Source organism: Gossypium hirsutum, chromosome A04 (assembly GCF_007990345.1).
Source record: "Gossypium hirsutum isolate 1008001.06 chromosome A04, Gossypium_hirsutum_v2.1, whole genome shotgun sequence".
NCBI lineage: Eukaryota > Viridiplantae > Streptophyta > Magnoliopsida > Malvales > Malvaceae > Gossypium > Gossypium hirsutum.
Window position 1 is genome coordinate 87061660 of NC_053427.1, and position 17688 is coordinate 87079347.

At 31.3% G+C, this 17688-nt stretch overlaps 1 protein-coding gene and 2 long non-coding RNA genes across 3 annotated transcripts; 2 read left to right on the top strand and 1 right to left on the bottom strand.

The window, feature by feature from the left end:
- Positions 1-1155, top strand: LOC107934938 (uncharacterized). The gene is made up of 2 exons (XR_001694107.2): positions 1-590; positions 875-1155. It is a non-coding gene; the product is annotated as an uncharacterized lncRNA (long non-coding RNA).
- Positions 1156-11817: 10662 nt separating this feature from the next.
- Positions 11818-16258, top strand: LOC107934884 (squalene monooxygenase SE1). Its single transcript, XM_041111681.1, has 8 exons — positions 11818-12164; positions 13463-13574; positions 13678-13852; positions 14521-14689; positions 15015-15233; positions 15320-15598; positions 15684-15962; positions 16073-16258. Exons 1-8 carry the CDS (start codon positions 11916-11918, stop codon positions 16199-16201), a joined length of 1611 nt encoding a protein of 536 aa, XP_040967615.1. The 5' UTR covers positions 11818-11915; the 3' UTR covers positions 16202-16258.
- A 428-nt stretch (positions 16259-16686) lies between these two features.
- LOC107934944 (uncharacterized) lies at positions 16687-17688 on the bottom strand. The gene is made up of 2 exons (XR_001694113.2): positions 17308-17688; positions 16687-17032 (listed from the first exon to the last, which is right to left on the bottom strand). It is a non-coding gene; the product is annotated as an uncharacterized lncRNA (long non-coding RNA).

The window sequence follows — 17688 nt, forward strand, 5'->3', positions numbered from 1 at the left end:
ACTAGCGCGCAACATGGGTAAATGCGCAGGACCAAATTTGGAAATAATCCAGACCCCAAAACGCAGTGTACAAGTGCGGGCGAAAATGAAAATATGTGCATGTTTCAAGGCTAAATTAAAAAAGGAAATAAAGCAAATAACAAATGATTGAACCGCCATGCAAATAGGGGGGACTAAATGAAAAATAACCCTCAAGGACCCAGTGCGCGGGTTTCAGCCTAGCGCGGGTCGGGTCATCGGGTATAGGACTGCCGAACGGTGTCGTTTTGAAGCCATAGGGATTGGCTTAAAACGGCATCGTTTCCTTCGTTAAATAAAAGCCAAAATCCAGGGAAACCCTAAGCTGATACCCGTCCATTTGAAAAGAAAACAAGCAGACCAAAGGTCTCCCCCCTCCCCCAAAACTCTCATTCGGTCCGCCGCTCAGCCATTGTTTCACCACCTTATCAATGGGTGAAGGCGCACAAAGGCGCCTTAATGCTCTCCGGTTGGAGCCTAGCCTCAAAGGCCGTTGATTTTAGCCCCAAAATCCCATCTTCGACTTTGATGTCAACGAAGGAGATGAGGATCCCGACGGCTCGTATGCGAAGGTAAGCTTTACACTTTTTCTTTCCTTTTTTTTAAAAAAAAAGAATCACAAATCCGACAGAATAAAAACTAAAACGAATAAGACGTTTAGAGATCTTTGAATCAAAAAATCACCTTTCTTTTTTTTTGCTTTCTATTGCTTGTATTCTTCTGTTCGTAAAAAAAAAACCATTACAAGATTAAAATCTGGCTTTATAGCCGAAAAGAAAGAGGAAAAATTAATAAAAATACAATGTTTTTTTCTTTTGTTTTCATTTGCTGTTGTGTCTGCCTTGTTTGTTTGCAGGTACGGGTGCGTGTACGGGGATCGTGCTGGCGCTTGGCGTGAGGAGTACGGAGGCTGGGGCTGCTGAAACGTTGGGGCGTACGGAGGCACGAAGCTGCTGTCCGATTGTTGTTGCGGCGCAGGAAGGAGGAGTGACCTAGGGTTACTGAAGTTGTTTCAACTTTTGAGCTGTTTTGGGCCTCGAAGCTTTGGACTATTTTGTAAATGGGCTAGGGTATTAATTTTAGTGGGCTGTTTGGGCTTGTAATAAGACACTAACTAAATGGACTTTGTTTTATTCATTTATTTATTTGTACATGTTTTATATGTATATATGTGTTTGGGGTTTTAGCGGGCCCGGGCAAAAATTGGTCACTACATCGGCCATGGATCTCGGTTCGCTCCGTTAAAATCGAAGCCGAAAGGGGATGTAAAGGCATCGTGGTGTTGGAAGGAAGGTTGAGTGGCGGCCGAATAGGAGCAAACTTCTAGGTTTTTGGCTTTTTCAATTTGTTCTGCCAAAATATTTGGCTTTTAAGAAGCGCAGCACAAAGTGACGCCGTTTATGGCTTGTATTTGTAGCCTTGAAATGGAGAGGGATAATTGCATGCCAAGCCCTCCCCCATCGCACAAGTCTTTGATTGCACCTTGTTTATTTCATTTGTTTTTTAATTTGGTCTTGTAATTTGTGCTTATTTCCAACTGGTTCCGTGCCTCAACAAGGATCTAGAATATTTCCAGTTTTACTCCTTATGCATTTATGCACGTTGCACGCTGGTCCCCATGTTGGTTTCTTTATTTTTAAATTATCTCTCTCATTTTAATTCCATTTTAATTCAGTCCTCTATTCGTATAACTTGCCATTTTAAAATACATTTAATATTTTTATGTGTTTGATCCATTTTGATAATTTAGTTTGTTATTTTTTTATACAATTATTTTTGAAGTTTCTTTTATCTTATTATTTTGACGTTTTGTGTAATATTTCTTCAAATATTCTATATATATTAGTACATATATTATTTTGATTGAGGTTTTAATTTGTAAATGCTTGTTGTTCTAAAGTACTTAATATTTTATATATATGTGAGATACCTTAATAACTCTATTTTATGTTTTATAAAATCACCATTTTGAAGTTTTTCTTATATCATATTATTTAACATTTTATATAGTATTTTTTTAAATGTTTTTATGTACATCGATGCATATTAGACTCATGTTTAATTCCATGCTATTTTTATATATACTTACTTCTAAATTTATTTGTACACATGTATATGTTTTTTAATCTATTGTGTACATAATTATGTTTTTTTTTTAAATCTGTTACATATAGAAAATTTAATTTAGTCTCATATACATTCTTAATCTCATGCAATTTTCACAACTAATTATTTCCAAAACTATTTATAAACATATATTTTGCAAATCTACTGTGTATACCTCCTAAAATTATATCTTATTATGTATTCCTGCTATACTTTCGTATTCTATATATTATTAAATTTTTCTTTATCGAGTGTATTTTAATAAATATTTTTTGACATTTATATATTATTTGATTTAAAAGTTTTCATTCTAACATATATTTTAGTGAATGTATATATATATCTTTAGTTTGTTTTTACAAAAAGTTTCAAATTCAACAGTTCATTTATAACATATTATGCGTTCATCCTTTTAATTTTGTCTTATACACATTATCTCTTTTTTAATTTTATTTTGTTTTGCATATTTCGCATTTGATCATATTGTATTAGGCTATGTATGTTATTTTCGTTTTGTATTATTATTATATTGATTATTCTTCATTCATGCCTAAGAAATTGATAATATTTTTCCTAGATCGGTTGAATTTAATTGTTCATTTTGTTGGTTGATTAAGTGAATTATATTATCTTCATTCATCTATCATAGTATTTAATAAATGCATATTATCCCATGTTTATTTTTCCTTTTTGGTTTACAAATATCACTTATTAATTTCCAACTCTTCAAAACTAATTATTCCATTTTATTTCAAGTCAAATTAATGTGTCTTAAGCCGGTTTTACAATTATTTGTTTGAAAATTCCTTAAAACGAAGGCAATATTTGATTGCTTGAAAATTCGAGAATCATGCCCTATCGTGCTGGGTTTTGATTTCTCATTTGTTCAAAATAATCGAATGTTCCTTTAGAATCTCACTTGTGTTTTTCTAAATCCTAAATAAAGGCAATGTTTGATATTTGGCAATTCGCGGAATCGTGCCCTATCGTGCTGGGTTGCAATCTCTTGTTTCTTCAAAATAATCAAAGGTCCCTTCTGAATTTCACTTACGTTTTCTAAAATCTCTTTAAAACGAAGGCAATACTCAGTGCTTGGCAATTTGAGAATCGTGCCCTATCGTGCTGGGTTGCGATTTCTCGTTTGTTCGAAACAATCGAAGATTCCTTTGGAATTCCACTCATATCTTTAAAAACTCTTCAAAACGAAGGTAATATTCGATGTTTGGCAACTTGGGGAATCGTGCCCTATCGTGCTAGGTTGCAATTTCCTGTTTGTTCAAAATAATCTAATATTCCTTTAGAATTTCACTCATGTTTTTTAAAATTCTAAAAATAAGGCAATGTCTGATATCTAGAAATTCGAGGAGTCGTGTCCTATTGTGCTGGGTTTCGATTTTCTCGTTGGACTAGATAATTGGGCATCCTTTTACGGTTTTCAACATATAAACTTCTGGAACTCAAAACTTATCATGTTTTCGAGGGTATAAAGGATCGTGTCCTATCGTGCTAGATGTGATGCTATATTCCTCTTAAGCAAGAGAATTTTGATAACCAACTCGGGTTATTCAAATGTTATCGAAAAGGAACCACATTTCAAAAACGTTTTACAAAAGGACAGCATTTAATCGATTTGGTACCAATTTTGGGCATAGTGAGGGTGCTAATCCTTCCTCATGCGTAACCGACTCCCGAACCCGTTTTCTCAAAAATTCGTAGACCAAAATCGTTGTTTTAGTAAATAAAAAATGTTTTATTAAAATAACCAAATTCTTAGGTGATCCGATCTCGCCAAAATAAAAAGCTCAGTGGCGATTCCACGTTTTATTTTCAAAAAGTCAATTTCCCCCGTTTTTTCATTAGATCCAAAATTTTGAAAAAAGATGATTTCGACATCTATATTTATGCAGTATTATTAATAATTGTTTTGTAACATTATTATTATTTCTAATATGTATATATCATGTATATATTTTAATACTATATTATGTATATATTATGTATATATTATATGTATATATATTTTTAATATTATATTTTTTATATAAATTATTTATATATTTTTTAATATCACATTATTCATATATTTTTTATATTATCCCATAAATACTTTCAATACTATATTATGCATATATTTTTGCCTATATTATATATATACTTTTAATACTCAATACTATTATTATGAATATATTTTTGGTATATGTATGTATATATATATTTCTTTTATTAATATATTATTATCATTATTTTTTTCCACTTTATATTATATTATTTTTATTTTTTTGCATACTTATACTTATTTCATTACTACTTCGATCATTACCATTATCACTATTATTAGTATAATCATTATTTTCTTTTCATCATTATTAACATATATATACACACACACATATATATATATATTTATATTTATGTACATATTGGTATTTTCTTTTATTGTAAATATTGTTATTGTTATTTTAATATTCTTAGATTTTAATATTTTTTTATTAATTGTATCATTGTTTGCATTATTTACGAATTCTTATTATAATAATGTTTTATTCATATTTTTTAATTAATTTCAATAAATAAGGCAATGTGCCGATTTAACATTAAGTCGTTGATTTCATCGCTATATTGGGTGAATATCACCGGCTCGTGTTAAAAACGAAACGCTCTTCTCAAAAGAAACTGACATTTTAAAAATTCTCATGTTTTGATCGGATCACAATTAAAATTCAAATTGAATTCATATTTTTGAAAATCAAGACAACACGTGTTTAATAAGATACCAATTTTGGGTGTCGCAAGGGTGCTAATACCTTCCTCGCACGTAACCGACTCCCGAACCCAACTTTACTCTGGCTTTTGACGTAGACCTAAACTCGGCTTTCTTTTTATTTAAAAAATAAATTTTCTTTTAAAAAAGAGGATTTATTAGGTGTCCGATCACACCTAAGAAAGACGATCGATGGCGACTCTTTTTTCTTTTTAAAAAACCGAAATTCCATTTTCAAATTTTCAAATAATCGCCTCAACTAGCGACCGAAAGCGAAAAATTTTTACGTCGCTATAATATATATAAGGAGAACTATATGTATAAAATACATGGATTTAATAATATATATAGATTAAATATGAGTATCAATAAATATGTGTACATATATGATAATAACTTAAAAGATATATTATGTAGGACTATATAATAAAATATAAGAATAAATTTAAGAGAAATCATATGTATAAAAAAAATAAGGTTAATAATATATATGAAATGAAATTAACTTTAATATAAAGTATATATATATGTATAATAGTGTATAAATAAATTTTACACGAAATAGTGTACAAAATGTGAAAATACAATCACCCGAATGTCAATAAATAAGTAAGCAAACGATACAAATAGTACAATCAACACAAATAAATAACACGAATAAAAAAACTTGAAATAAATCTAAAAAGAAACTTAATTGAAATCAAATTAAAATAAAGAGAATAATTTACAAATACATTAAACTGCGGGTAACAAAATAAGGACCGGCACGTAATGTGTACAAATACACAAGGACTAAAACTAGAATTATTCCAAGCCCCAAAACGTTGTGTTTCATTACGGACTAAAATGAAACGCGCGTGAATTATAAAGGCTGAATTAAAAAGAAATGAAACAAATGGCAGCCCATTGAGCCATTATACGAATAGGGAGGACCAGATGCATAATTAACCCATTTTGAACAATAGGCGCGGATCCGGCTTGCTATTCGGGTTGGCGCGTTGATCCTAATAGCTGAAAGGCGCCGTTTTTGTAGCGACGTAAAAATTTCGCTTTCGGTCGCTAATTGAGGCGATTATTTGAAAATTTGAAAATGGAATTTTGGTTTAAAAAAAAGGGAGTCGCCACCGATCTTTTTTCTAGGTGTGATCGGACACCTAATAAATCATCTTTTTTAGAAAAGAAAGTTTATTCTTGAACAAAAACGAAGGCCAAACTTGGGTCTACGCAAAAATCCTGAGAAAAATAGGGTTTGGGAGTCAATTACGCACGAGAAAAGTATTAGCACCCTCATGACACCCAAAATTGGTATCTTTATTAAACACGTGTTGTCTTGATTTTCAAAAATACGAATTCAATTTGCCATTTAACCGTAATCCGATTGAAAAACGAGAATTTTTTAAAACAGGAAAATTTTGAAAACACAAAAATTTTTGGGATCCGAATTTTTTTTTAAAACACGAAAAATTTTGGAAACGCGAAAAGTTTACAGCATTAGAATTTTGACAAATTACATATCCTCATCTACATTTTAAAAATAAAGTTTGATCACTTACCAATAATCACAAAAATAAATATCTTAATTCAAAACACGAGAATTTTTAAATTTTTCGATTTTTTTAAAAAGGACGTTCCATTTTTAACACTAGCTGATGATATTCACCCAACATAGCGATGAAATCAATGGCTTAATATTAAATCGGCACGTTGCCTTATTTATAAATAAAAAGAAGAAGAAAAAATGAATAAACTATTTTTTAAAATAAAAATTCATAAATAAATAAACGGTGCAAACATGATATAATGAAGTGATTAATAAAAAACATTATAACATAATATTAAGATATTAGAGTAATAACAAATAATATTTATAATAAAAGAAAAAAAGTAAAAATGTATTAATACCATAATAAAATAATATATGTATAATAACAATATGTACAGAAAGATGTATGTATACCAAATAATACATAATAATACTAAAATAAAATAATAAGTAACAATAGTGAAAATAATAAGCATAATAATAAATATAATGATATATAAAAATAATACTATATATAAAAGTATATATATACGTACAATAAAATATATACTAATATTAATAATAAATATAACAGGGGTAAAAATAAGTATAATAATATATTAGATAGTAAAAATAATAATAATAATATGTGAAGGTTGAGAAAAATAACAATTAATAATAACCAAAGTTTTAAAATCATAAAGGGACATAAACAAATGGTAAAACAAAGTAAAATAAATGTATGTAAAAAAAGGAATAGATAAATAAATACAAAAGAAATATAATAGTAATAATAATAATAATGCAAAGCTAATTAATTTAATAATATGATAATAATAATAGTAAAGTAAAAGGAAAACAATGAAAGGGAAATACGGGGAAATATATAGAAGGAAATAAATAATAGATGGATAGACAAATAAATAAATATTAGCAACGTGAAAATGATAAAATAACAAATATTTAAATGAAGATAATAAGAACAACAAATATTTAGAAAGTAAGCATTAAAGTCCTTAATATATATGTGAGGGATATAATGTAACAAACATATGAATAAACAAAAAAAAAGAGTCTGAAATGAAATAAGCGCAAAAGTGGAGGACCGAATTGGGAATATTCCCATACCATCAAAACGGTGCCACTCCAACCAGTACTAAAATGTAATTAAAATAATATTTTGGGCGGAATTTAAAAGTAATAATGAGCTGATTTGAAAGGACCAGAAAGGAGGAGAGACCATTTACACAATTTGTCCCAAAAGCAAAAACATGCTTGGCCTAGTATTTGTGACGCCATTTCATCTTTGTTATTTTTTTTATTTTTTATTCTTTACTTCATTTTTGTTTAAGCAAACAAAGAACACCCTACCTCTTTTCCCCTTTTTCGGTTAAGGTTTCTAAACTCATTTTTGCCGCCTTCATTGTGGCTCTTTGAAGTCGCCGGGGCTTCCACCGTCGACAGTGGTCAGGGCCACCAAGATCCAGGTAAATTTTTCTTTTTTCTTTTTATTTAAAAACGATTTATAATGAAAAACTATGAGATTGAATCGAAAGAAAACAAAAAAAAAGGAAAGAAATAAACTAAAGGAATAAGAGAAATAGAGATTAAAATCCACCTTTTTTCTTCTGTTGTTTTGCTTTTTGATTTTCAATACATTTGTCTAACAGTCTTTTTCTTTTTTTCAAAACAGAACAACAACCAAAGGAAATCAAAACTAAAAAAATCCTCCCCTTTTTTCTTTTTGCTTGGCTTTTTATAGCCATTTTACAAGTTTTTTTATTACTACTTTTGCTATTTTTTTTTATCTTGCTTGTTTGCTTTACTTTTTGCAAGGTATGGAAGTGACAGGTGGGGTTGTCAGAGGCAAGTGGCACCGAAAGTTGAGGCTAGGGTTAGGTTTTCCCTTCTTTCTTTTTTTTTTTCTAATTTGGGCTATATTATTGGGCTAGGAATTTTTATATTTTTTTTAATTTTGGGTTTGGGTAATTGGGTTAATTTAGATGGATGTGGGCTGATTGAGGTTTGGGTAAGTTAGGTGGTTTTTTTTTTTAGTTGTAAATGGGTTTAATTTGTGGTAGGCCAAAATTGGCCTGCAACAGTTTTTTTTTAATGTTAAAGGTTCCTACTCCCACTTATTTTCTTTCCCAAAACGCAGATGAAAAAGAAAAGAAAGGAGAACCCCTGCTCTGCTAGGGTTTGGCTCATTGCGCAGCCACTAAACCTCCATTAACTTGATGGCCAATGGCGCGAACGACGGCCAGATCTGGTACACGCCCATGGAGGTAAGCTCTTTCCTTTTCTTTTTCTTCTTAAGAAAACTCAAGTCATGCATTATTCCTTTTAAAAACAAAGCATAAATTCAAAAGCATCAAAACATTCGACCCTCGCCCGAATCTCTGTATTTTCGAGAAGTTTTTGGCCTTTCATCAGTGTCGATTCACATGTTAAAAAAGAAATCAAGCCAATGAAAAGAAAAAATAAATCGAAAGAAAAAGGGACAAAGAAGCTTGAAATCACCTTTACTATTTTGATTTCTTTTTCTCTGTTCTATATGCGTGTGTTGCGTAAAAAAAAAGGAAGACCCTTACAATCGCTGTATTCTTGGCTTTATAGTCGAAACAGAAAAAGAATAAAACAAAATGCAATGTTTCTCTTTCTTTTTTTGCTGCTGTTGTGTTCGTCCTTTTACAGGTACGGGGTATGCTGGCGCTTGGCGTGGGGCGTACGGGGGTTGTGCGCTGGGGGCTGCTGAGGCGTACAGAGGTAGTTGGTGCGTCGTACGGTGCGAGGGCTGGGGCTTGGCTGCGGCACGAGGGAGAGGGCCCTAGGGTTTCTGAAACCTTGACATTTTGGGCTTTTCGGGCCTGATCTTGCAGTTGGGCCACAAGTTTTTGTAATTGGATAGTAAACTGGATTGTTATGATTTGAATTTTTTGGTCTTGTATTTGGGTTAGATTTTGGTTAAGTTTAATATTGGACTTTTATTTTTTGTTTTGTTTTTTTTTTGGGTTTCTAATGGGTCGGGTAAAAATGGCCCATTACAGTTGGTTCTAAGCATTGTTTCAAAAAAATACTATATATAATCAGAACTTATAATGAGATTATTAAAAGAAATCTATAAATAAGTTTAATAAATTTTGTAGGTCCTTTATTTATTAATTTTTATTTTTTAAAAGGTTTAATTGATAAATTACACCCTAAAATATATCTAAATATTTTTTTAAACTAATAATTAAACAATAATTCATTTAATGCAATATCAATAAATAATTATGATTTTATAATAGTATTTATATTAATATTAATTAAAAAATTATAATAACATTTCAAAAATTCCCTTTTAAATCATTTAAAAATTTTCAAAATATGATTACCCTCAATCAAACATTCATTGAAAAAATTTAGTTTCAAACTTTTTGCAATACATAAGCAAGAAATAAATATCATTTAATTTCTATAAGAAAATGTGCCAATTAAACATTAATGAAATTCAATAAGATGCAGTATTCAAGCAAAGTCATGCATCAAAACAGTGTGATAACAAGAATTAATGGATGATCACATTATCAACATTTGCATATTAATGATAAAAGTAATAAAGCTTATGCAAATAAAACTTTGTTGAAGATTAGATCAAAGATCCAAGACAATTGCCTTTCTTGTTAAACCACTAGCGTTTCTTCTGATCACTGCTCAAATATGGGGAAGCAACCACACTAGTTGTAGTGGTTCTTGTTGCAACATAGAAGTTGGGATGATTTGCAGTGGTGCTTCACATGGTTTAAAAATGGTGTATAAAAGTCTAATGCATTTTGGCACAACTTTGGCTTATATCCTAAAGCCCCTCTTCTCTTGTGATGGAGAGGGCTTTTCTAGATGAGGGGGTGCTTTTATACGGGTGACTTGAGCAGAAGCGCCCATCCAAATTCTGCACGAACTTACAATCGAGTAAACAAAGTTGAGTCCGTGACACATTATGAGCTTAAGTATATTCTTAGATAGAAATTTTTTTAGCTAACTGGATAGTAAAAGCAGCATTAAGTATTCCTAAAAAGATTTTTTATCTTCGATGAATCATCATCAAAGACCATGATCACCTTTAAAGCCGATATGGAAAATTCTCTCATGTGCTCCAAACTTACACTCTACCTGTGCGAATTGCAGAACTCCCCACATTTAGTGATTGTCTTTTTAGGGCCTTGTCCCTCTTTAGTCCCACAAAATAAATAATTTAATCTGTCTTTTTTCCTTTTTTGTTTCTTTTTGCAATAATAATGCATCCTTTTTTTTCCATAGCGTGTGGTGGAGGTACTTCAGTCATCAATCATAGTTTTTGCTAGAGAAATGTCTTCTTCATTTCATTAATCATTTAGAGCATAAGCAATTACAACTTCATGAAAAAAAGAGGGTATTCTTCCATCCACATAACATCATCACTGTATTGCAAAAATTCCTTAGCTTTCATACTTGCCAATGCTTCTGTATTTTTCCGAAATTAAATTGTAATGCACCAAAAGAAATCGTCTATTACTACTTTTAGTTAAATTTAAATGAAATACAAAAGGACACAAAAAGTAATTGCCTATATAAATATATTACTTTTGGAGAGGTTATTTTTATTATCTATATAGTATAATGTTGGGTAAACTCCAGTTAAGCAACGAACGGTAAGAATGGTAACGATATGGCTTTTTTTTTGGCGATGGGAGGTCTTAATCGGACGCAAATGTTTAAAGTTTGGTGGTGAAATTTTGTTTTGTAGAATTAGCGGGTTGTTTATATCTTTTCATGGTCTGTGTTCTAAGTTCTGTTTGCTGTAAGTTTGAATTGTTTGGTTGCTAGTCTGTATTTTCTTTGACAACAATGCGGTTTTAAATGAAGAAAAAAAAAACTCGAGTTAAGCAACGAATAAGAATAAATAGAGACAAATCCGATACAAATATTTACATGAAAAAACTTCTCTTAAGAAGATAAAAAGTCACAGGTAAAAAAAAACTTCACTAGAATGGCAAATAACTGAAGAGGAATACAAGATAGAGAAACAAAAAACAAATTCGAACTCAAAAATACAAAGTTCTTACGAAATTCCCACAAAACTCTCTCTTATCCGTGAGAAAATATAAAACATCTCTAGAATAATCAGAGTTAGACTAAAAAAAGATAACAGAGTTTAACTATGAGATAAAATTTAGTTTAGTAGAGAACATGTCGTCACGTTGTGATGTGGCGTATTGCCTTGTCGATACGTCATTCTTCGCATCCTCAAGACATTGTCTCTTTCTCGTCCAAACGTCAACCCTATTTCATCTAAAATGCGAGGGCCCAAATCAGATTTGCAAATCACAATAATTTAACATGCTTGATATTGACATATTGTAAACATATTATACACATATTGAAATATCTTATTTGTCAATTGTGGTGATTATTATATGCCATTGCACGCTTATCTTCTATAAATGATGCTCTTCTTGATTATTCATTCCATACATTGTTCTTAAATCAATGGCTGAGCAGTACATGGTTGGAGTACTTGGAGGTGTTATAGCCTCTCTTTTGGGGTTTGTTTTCTTGTACCGCAATTCCCTAATCAGATTTAGGGGACTGAGGAAGCTAAACAGAGCAGCTTCAATGGATTTTCCAAAGAGGAACAGTGTAAACAAAACTGGAAAGAGTGAGGGTGTTGGCACTACGGATATTATCATAGTCGGCGCCGGTGTTGCCGGTGCTGCTCTTGCCTATTCTCTTGGAAAGGTCTCATAAATTCTCCTTTTTTCTTTATTTTGTTTTACCCTAATTTAATCATCTTATTTTCCTAGCATATAACAATTGCTAATTTTTTTTAGTAAAAGTATTAAAGAGGTTCCTAGTAAATTTTTATATTAAGAGTCGCATTGTATTTTATCCCTTTTACTTAAAAAATAGGTAAATTACTTTTTGTAGGTTAGATTAAATAATAAACTGGTACTTTCTGTTAAAAATTCCATCTATTTTTACTGTTAAAATTTAGCGTGGTTGATGGTGTAACCAAACAGTTACACACACTGTATTATGTGTACCTCATGCTAACGTACAAGAACTAATTTTAAGTAATAGAAGTGGATAGAATTTTTAACAGAGAATCATATTGCTTTTTAATCTAATGGGACTAAATTATTATTTTTTAAATTGAGAGACAAAATACAATCCAATTCTTAGTACAAAAACCTCCGTGATACTTTTACCAATTTTTTTGAAAGGAACAATTACTAATTAAGTTCGCATTTTATTATTATTGGTTGAAGTGTTATATGGGAAGATAATATTCCGATAACTTAATTGAAGTTCACGTGGATTTGTGTTGATTTTTTTATAATAAATTCAAATTTTAATTTGATGGTAAAATGAAATAATCAATGTTGTTTGAAATTGGATCGGTTCAATTTGGGAGTTAATTTAAAATACTGGTTTAATAATTTATTTGATTTAAATAAGATGAACAGATTGAATTGAAAATCAATAATTTGATCAATTTAACTACCGATCCGATTTAAAAATAATAACTATAACGGTGTAATATCAAGTAGTAGTTAAAAAAATATAAAATCTATTTTGACAGTCCAATTTGATTTTATGCATGTAATTTAAAATATAAAATTGTAATATGTATGTCCTTTATTTATTAGTTCTTATTTTTTAAAATGTAATTTAAGCGCATTTGGTAATTTGATAATATTTACTTGTAGAAATTTTTTTTGAAAAGTTTATTATTACAAATAGAGTAAATGTAAAAGTATAATATATGCTCAAGTAATTATATTGTAGAATTAAACTTGTAAAAGGACAAAAAGAAAACAATCAGAATGAATCTAAATAAAAAACATACATGGCGTACACACATGATGGAATTAGAGATTTATATTTTGCAATTGTGCATGATTGAACTTAAACTTGGGTGCTTAAGAATTCAGAGTCTCTGCATTAAGCAACACTGCCAAGATTTCACTGGCATTCAAATTTGTATTTCACTGTGATACCATACGTAACAATTCTTAACAACTTACATTTTATAGGATGGACGTCAAGTGCGAGTAATAGAAAGGGACTTAAATGCGCCTAATAGAATGGCTGGTGAAAGTCTAACACCAGGGGGCTACTTAAAGTTAATTGAATTAGGCCTTGAGGGTAAACATGAAAAATCATGGATTTAAATAGTAGATGTAATATAATGTTATAATGTTATTTCTTTATATAATTATTTATTTTACTTTGAGTGTTGGTTCTATAGATTGTGTAGATGAGATAGATGCGCAACAGCTTTTAGGTTATACTCTATACAAGGATGGAAAGGAGGCTCGCGTATCTTTTCCTTTGGAAAAGTTTCAGTCTCATGTTGCAGGAAGAACATTTCATAATGGTCGTTTCATTCAAAGGTTGAGGAAAAAAGTTGCATCTCTTCACAAGTACTTTCTCTCCCTCCTCTCAATCATTCTTCAATATCAACATAAGATGCCAGAACATTTTATCTTAAAGGATTAAGTGATTTGTAGTTTGTTTTAACTCATTGTTTTTGTTTAGACCTGTCAATTGAGCTAGTTGAGTCGATTTTGAGTCAAGTCAATCTAGATCAAGTCATTCAAGTTATACAATTTTTTTACGTAAATTCGGTTTTAGTGAGCTTAGATTCAAGTCATTTTAGGTTTGGGTTAAATTCTGGTTTGGACCGTTACAAGTTTGGATTCGAGTCTTTTTGGGTTTAGGTCAATAGGGCTTGAAGCTCGAGTTTTTAAGGTCAGCTAATGATAGGTTCATGTCATTTAAGGTTATAGTCACCTCGATTTTTTATATTTTTAACTTACTTGTTTGGATCATTTCAGGTTTGAGTGGTCAATTTATGTTAGGGTAAAACGAGGTTCGGTTTAGAGGGATTCATGTTGTTGACCATTTATAGTCAAATCAAGCCAAGTTTAGGTTTGAATTGATCAAGTTATATTTTAGGCTTAAGTTAACACGGACAAGTTCGTTTCTACTTTATTAACTTGTTACAACAATTTATTAGAAAGAGTACATTTGAAATTATACTTTTTCTTTACAAGATCCAATTTGATGCTTTGATGTTATGATAATGTAGCGTAAGTTTAGAACAAGGGACAGTAACATCTCTTATTGAAGAAAATGGTATTGTCAAAGGAGTGCACTACAAAAATGGGAGTGGTAAACCATTGACAACTTACGCTCCTCTCACCATTGTATGTGATGGTTGTTTCTCAAATTTGAGACGCTCTCTTTGCTATCCTAAGGTGAAAATGCTTAGAAATTCTTGTTAAATTTGTTCAATTATGGTTTCTGTTTCTCTATTATGCTAAAATTTTATATTTAATCATTCTACTTTATTTTGATTTAATTTAAATCTATTTATTTTTATAATGTTATTGTATGTCCTAATTGATAATATTATTAATTCCTTTTTATTACAAATGATACCTACTAATAACATTGAGAGATATTTTTTTTTCGCAATTAAAGAAAAAAGATTAAATTCTAATTATAGGATAATAGAGGGACTAATCCTAAATTCTATGCTTTGAGAAAATATTTTAAGGTCTATAGTTTTTTTTTCTGCAGGTTGATATACCCTCTAATTTTGTTGGTCTTACACTGACAAACTGTAACCTTCCAAAAGAAAATTATGGAGCTATTATATTAGCAAACCCTTCACCAATCGTATTTTATCAAATTAGCAGCACTGAAATTCGTTGCATGGTGAATGTTCCTAGTGAAAAGTTACCTTCAGTTTCCAATGGTGAAATGGCATGTTACTTGAAAAGTCAGGTGGCTCCCAAGGTATATTTAGATCTTTCTTTTATTCATTCATTAGGGGAATTTGGCTTAGTTTATGGACTAACTGTATGGCTTATAATACACTTCAGGTTCTTCCTGAATTGTACGATTCCTTTATATCTGCAATAGAGAAGAAGGGTAACATAAGAATAGCGCCGAATAAAATCATGGCTGCTGCTCCACACCTGACTCCTGGTGCGCTTTTGATTGGAGATGCACTCAACATGCGGCACGCTATAACCGGAGGGGGAATGACTGTTGCTCTGTCTGATGTTGTAATACTTAGGGATCTTCTAAGACCCTTGCATGATCTATCCGATGCATCCCCCATTTCTAAATATCTCGAATCTTTTTATACCCTGAGGAAGGTATTGTAGTTTCATGTTTTATATGCATTTTGAAGTGAATGGCAATGATGAAAAAGGTATAATTTTTCCCTTTAACTACATGCAGCCAATGTCATCTACAATAAATATACTAGCTAATGTCCTACAGAAGATATTCAGTGCCTCGTCCAATCCTGCAATGGAGAATCTGCAGCACACCTTTTTGGGGTATTTGAGACTTGGAGGGATGTTTTCATATGGAGCATCCGCTATGCTCTGTGGTTTATGCCCTTCTCCATTAAGCTTAGCATTTCATTTCTTTTCCATTGCAATATATGGCGTTGGCCGATTGTTACTTCCATTTCCTTCTCCCAGACGCTTGTGGGATGGGGCTAAATTGCTTTGGGTCAGTATCTTAACCAAACATTTATATAATAACATGGAATAAATATATGAGATCTTAAATATGATTATGACATAGAATCATATTAATAAAAATATTTTCATGTTTTTCAGGTGGCATCAAGTATTCTTCTCCCCTACATGTACTCTGAAGGAACCAGACAAATGTTCTTCCCTCTAACTGTGCCAGCATATTATAGAACTCCCCCTGAAAATAAGGACAAAAAAAACTTCATGCATTAATTAGCAGTATTTGTTGGAACAATTCTATGTTCATAACAAAATCTCATATATCTGTTACTTGCATTCTTTATTAGGCTGGATAATCATTTGTGTTCGTGCTATTTATATGTGTGATGTTTAAAATGGTAAATAAATGAGTTAGCCTTTGCATGACTGAAAAACTAGCTATAATGTCTTTAGGTGCTTTGCTGGTGCAGTCCAGGTGAATTTGTAGCACTTTTATAAGAGATTTATTTTCAATAAATTTATATTGCCGAGTAAACAAAAATGAGTCAGCTTTCTCTACTTAGTATATTCATACATAGAAATCCCTAAATTATACAAATATTTTTCGAGCATAAGAGCACTGACTCTAGGTTGATTAATTAAAATTTCTTTCTAATTAAAACTCATATTATCACATTAATTGATAAACCATAAAAGTAACATGTTTTTAATCCCATTTTTGACTCGTTTTTGGATGATTTATTATATAAATTAATGAATTTGATGCCCCTAATCCTTTAAATTCGTGTTTCTATACTTAGGTGAGTGTAAGGCCCAAATTTTGCCTGAGGCCCAATAAAACCAAACCTAATTTCAACCTTAGCCCGAGCCCAAATAAAAAAAATCCAAAAATAATAATAAAACAGTCCAATTAATAATACATGGCCCAAATTAAAACTCCCATCAGCCCACAACCTAAACTAACCCTACCAGCCCACTATCTCAAAAATTTTCAGCAGACTACAAATTCAACCCCCACGTCAGCACTCCAGACAGGATCCCCGTATACCCCGCTCCATGTTTTTGCCAATGTTTCACGCCCCTCGTTCTCCACAACTTCAACACCTGCAATTGGAGCAAAGAAATAGGTAGAAAATGTATGGTTTTTGGCTATAAAACCTTCAATTTTTCATAGTAAAAGGGAGGATCCAAAAATTGTATCACTCGTGTATTTTTCAAGAAATCAAACAAAAAACACACAGAAGGTTGATCTCCGATTTTGTTCTCTTTATTTTCGTTTTTCGTTTTCTTGCTTCTTTAATATTTCTTTTATTTTTTATACAAATCTATTAAACAAAGATACAAAAAAGAAAAAAAAAGGAAAGAGGAAGGATTCTCACCAAATCCGGCCCCGTCGCCGCGTTATCGGAGCCTTCCCCTCCGTTCGGCATGGTTGAGTCTAAAAAGGGGGTTGAACCCTTGTCTTTTCGTTTTTGGAACTAGCCTCCAACAAGTAAAAAAGGGGAGAGCTAAAGGAGCCCATTTTGGTGTATCGCCGGCCACCGAGTGTGGCGGTGGCGCGGCGGTTGAAGGGCGGCAATGATGGGTTTTTTTGAAACCTTGGCAGAAAATAAAAGAGAAGGGAAAGGGAGAGAGAGCAGGGAAGCTCTCTATTCTTTTTGTTTAAAGTTAGGGGAAGGTTGGTAATGAAATAATAAAATAAAAAATAAAAAAGGGGAAAATTGGTAATGGAATAAAAAAGGGAAAGTTGGTAATAGAAT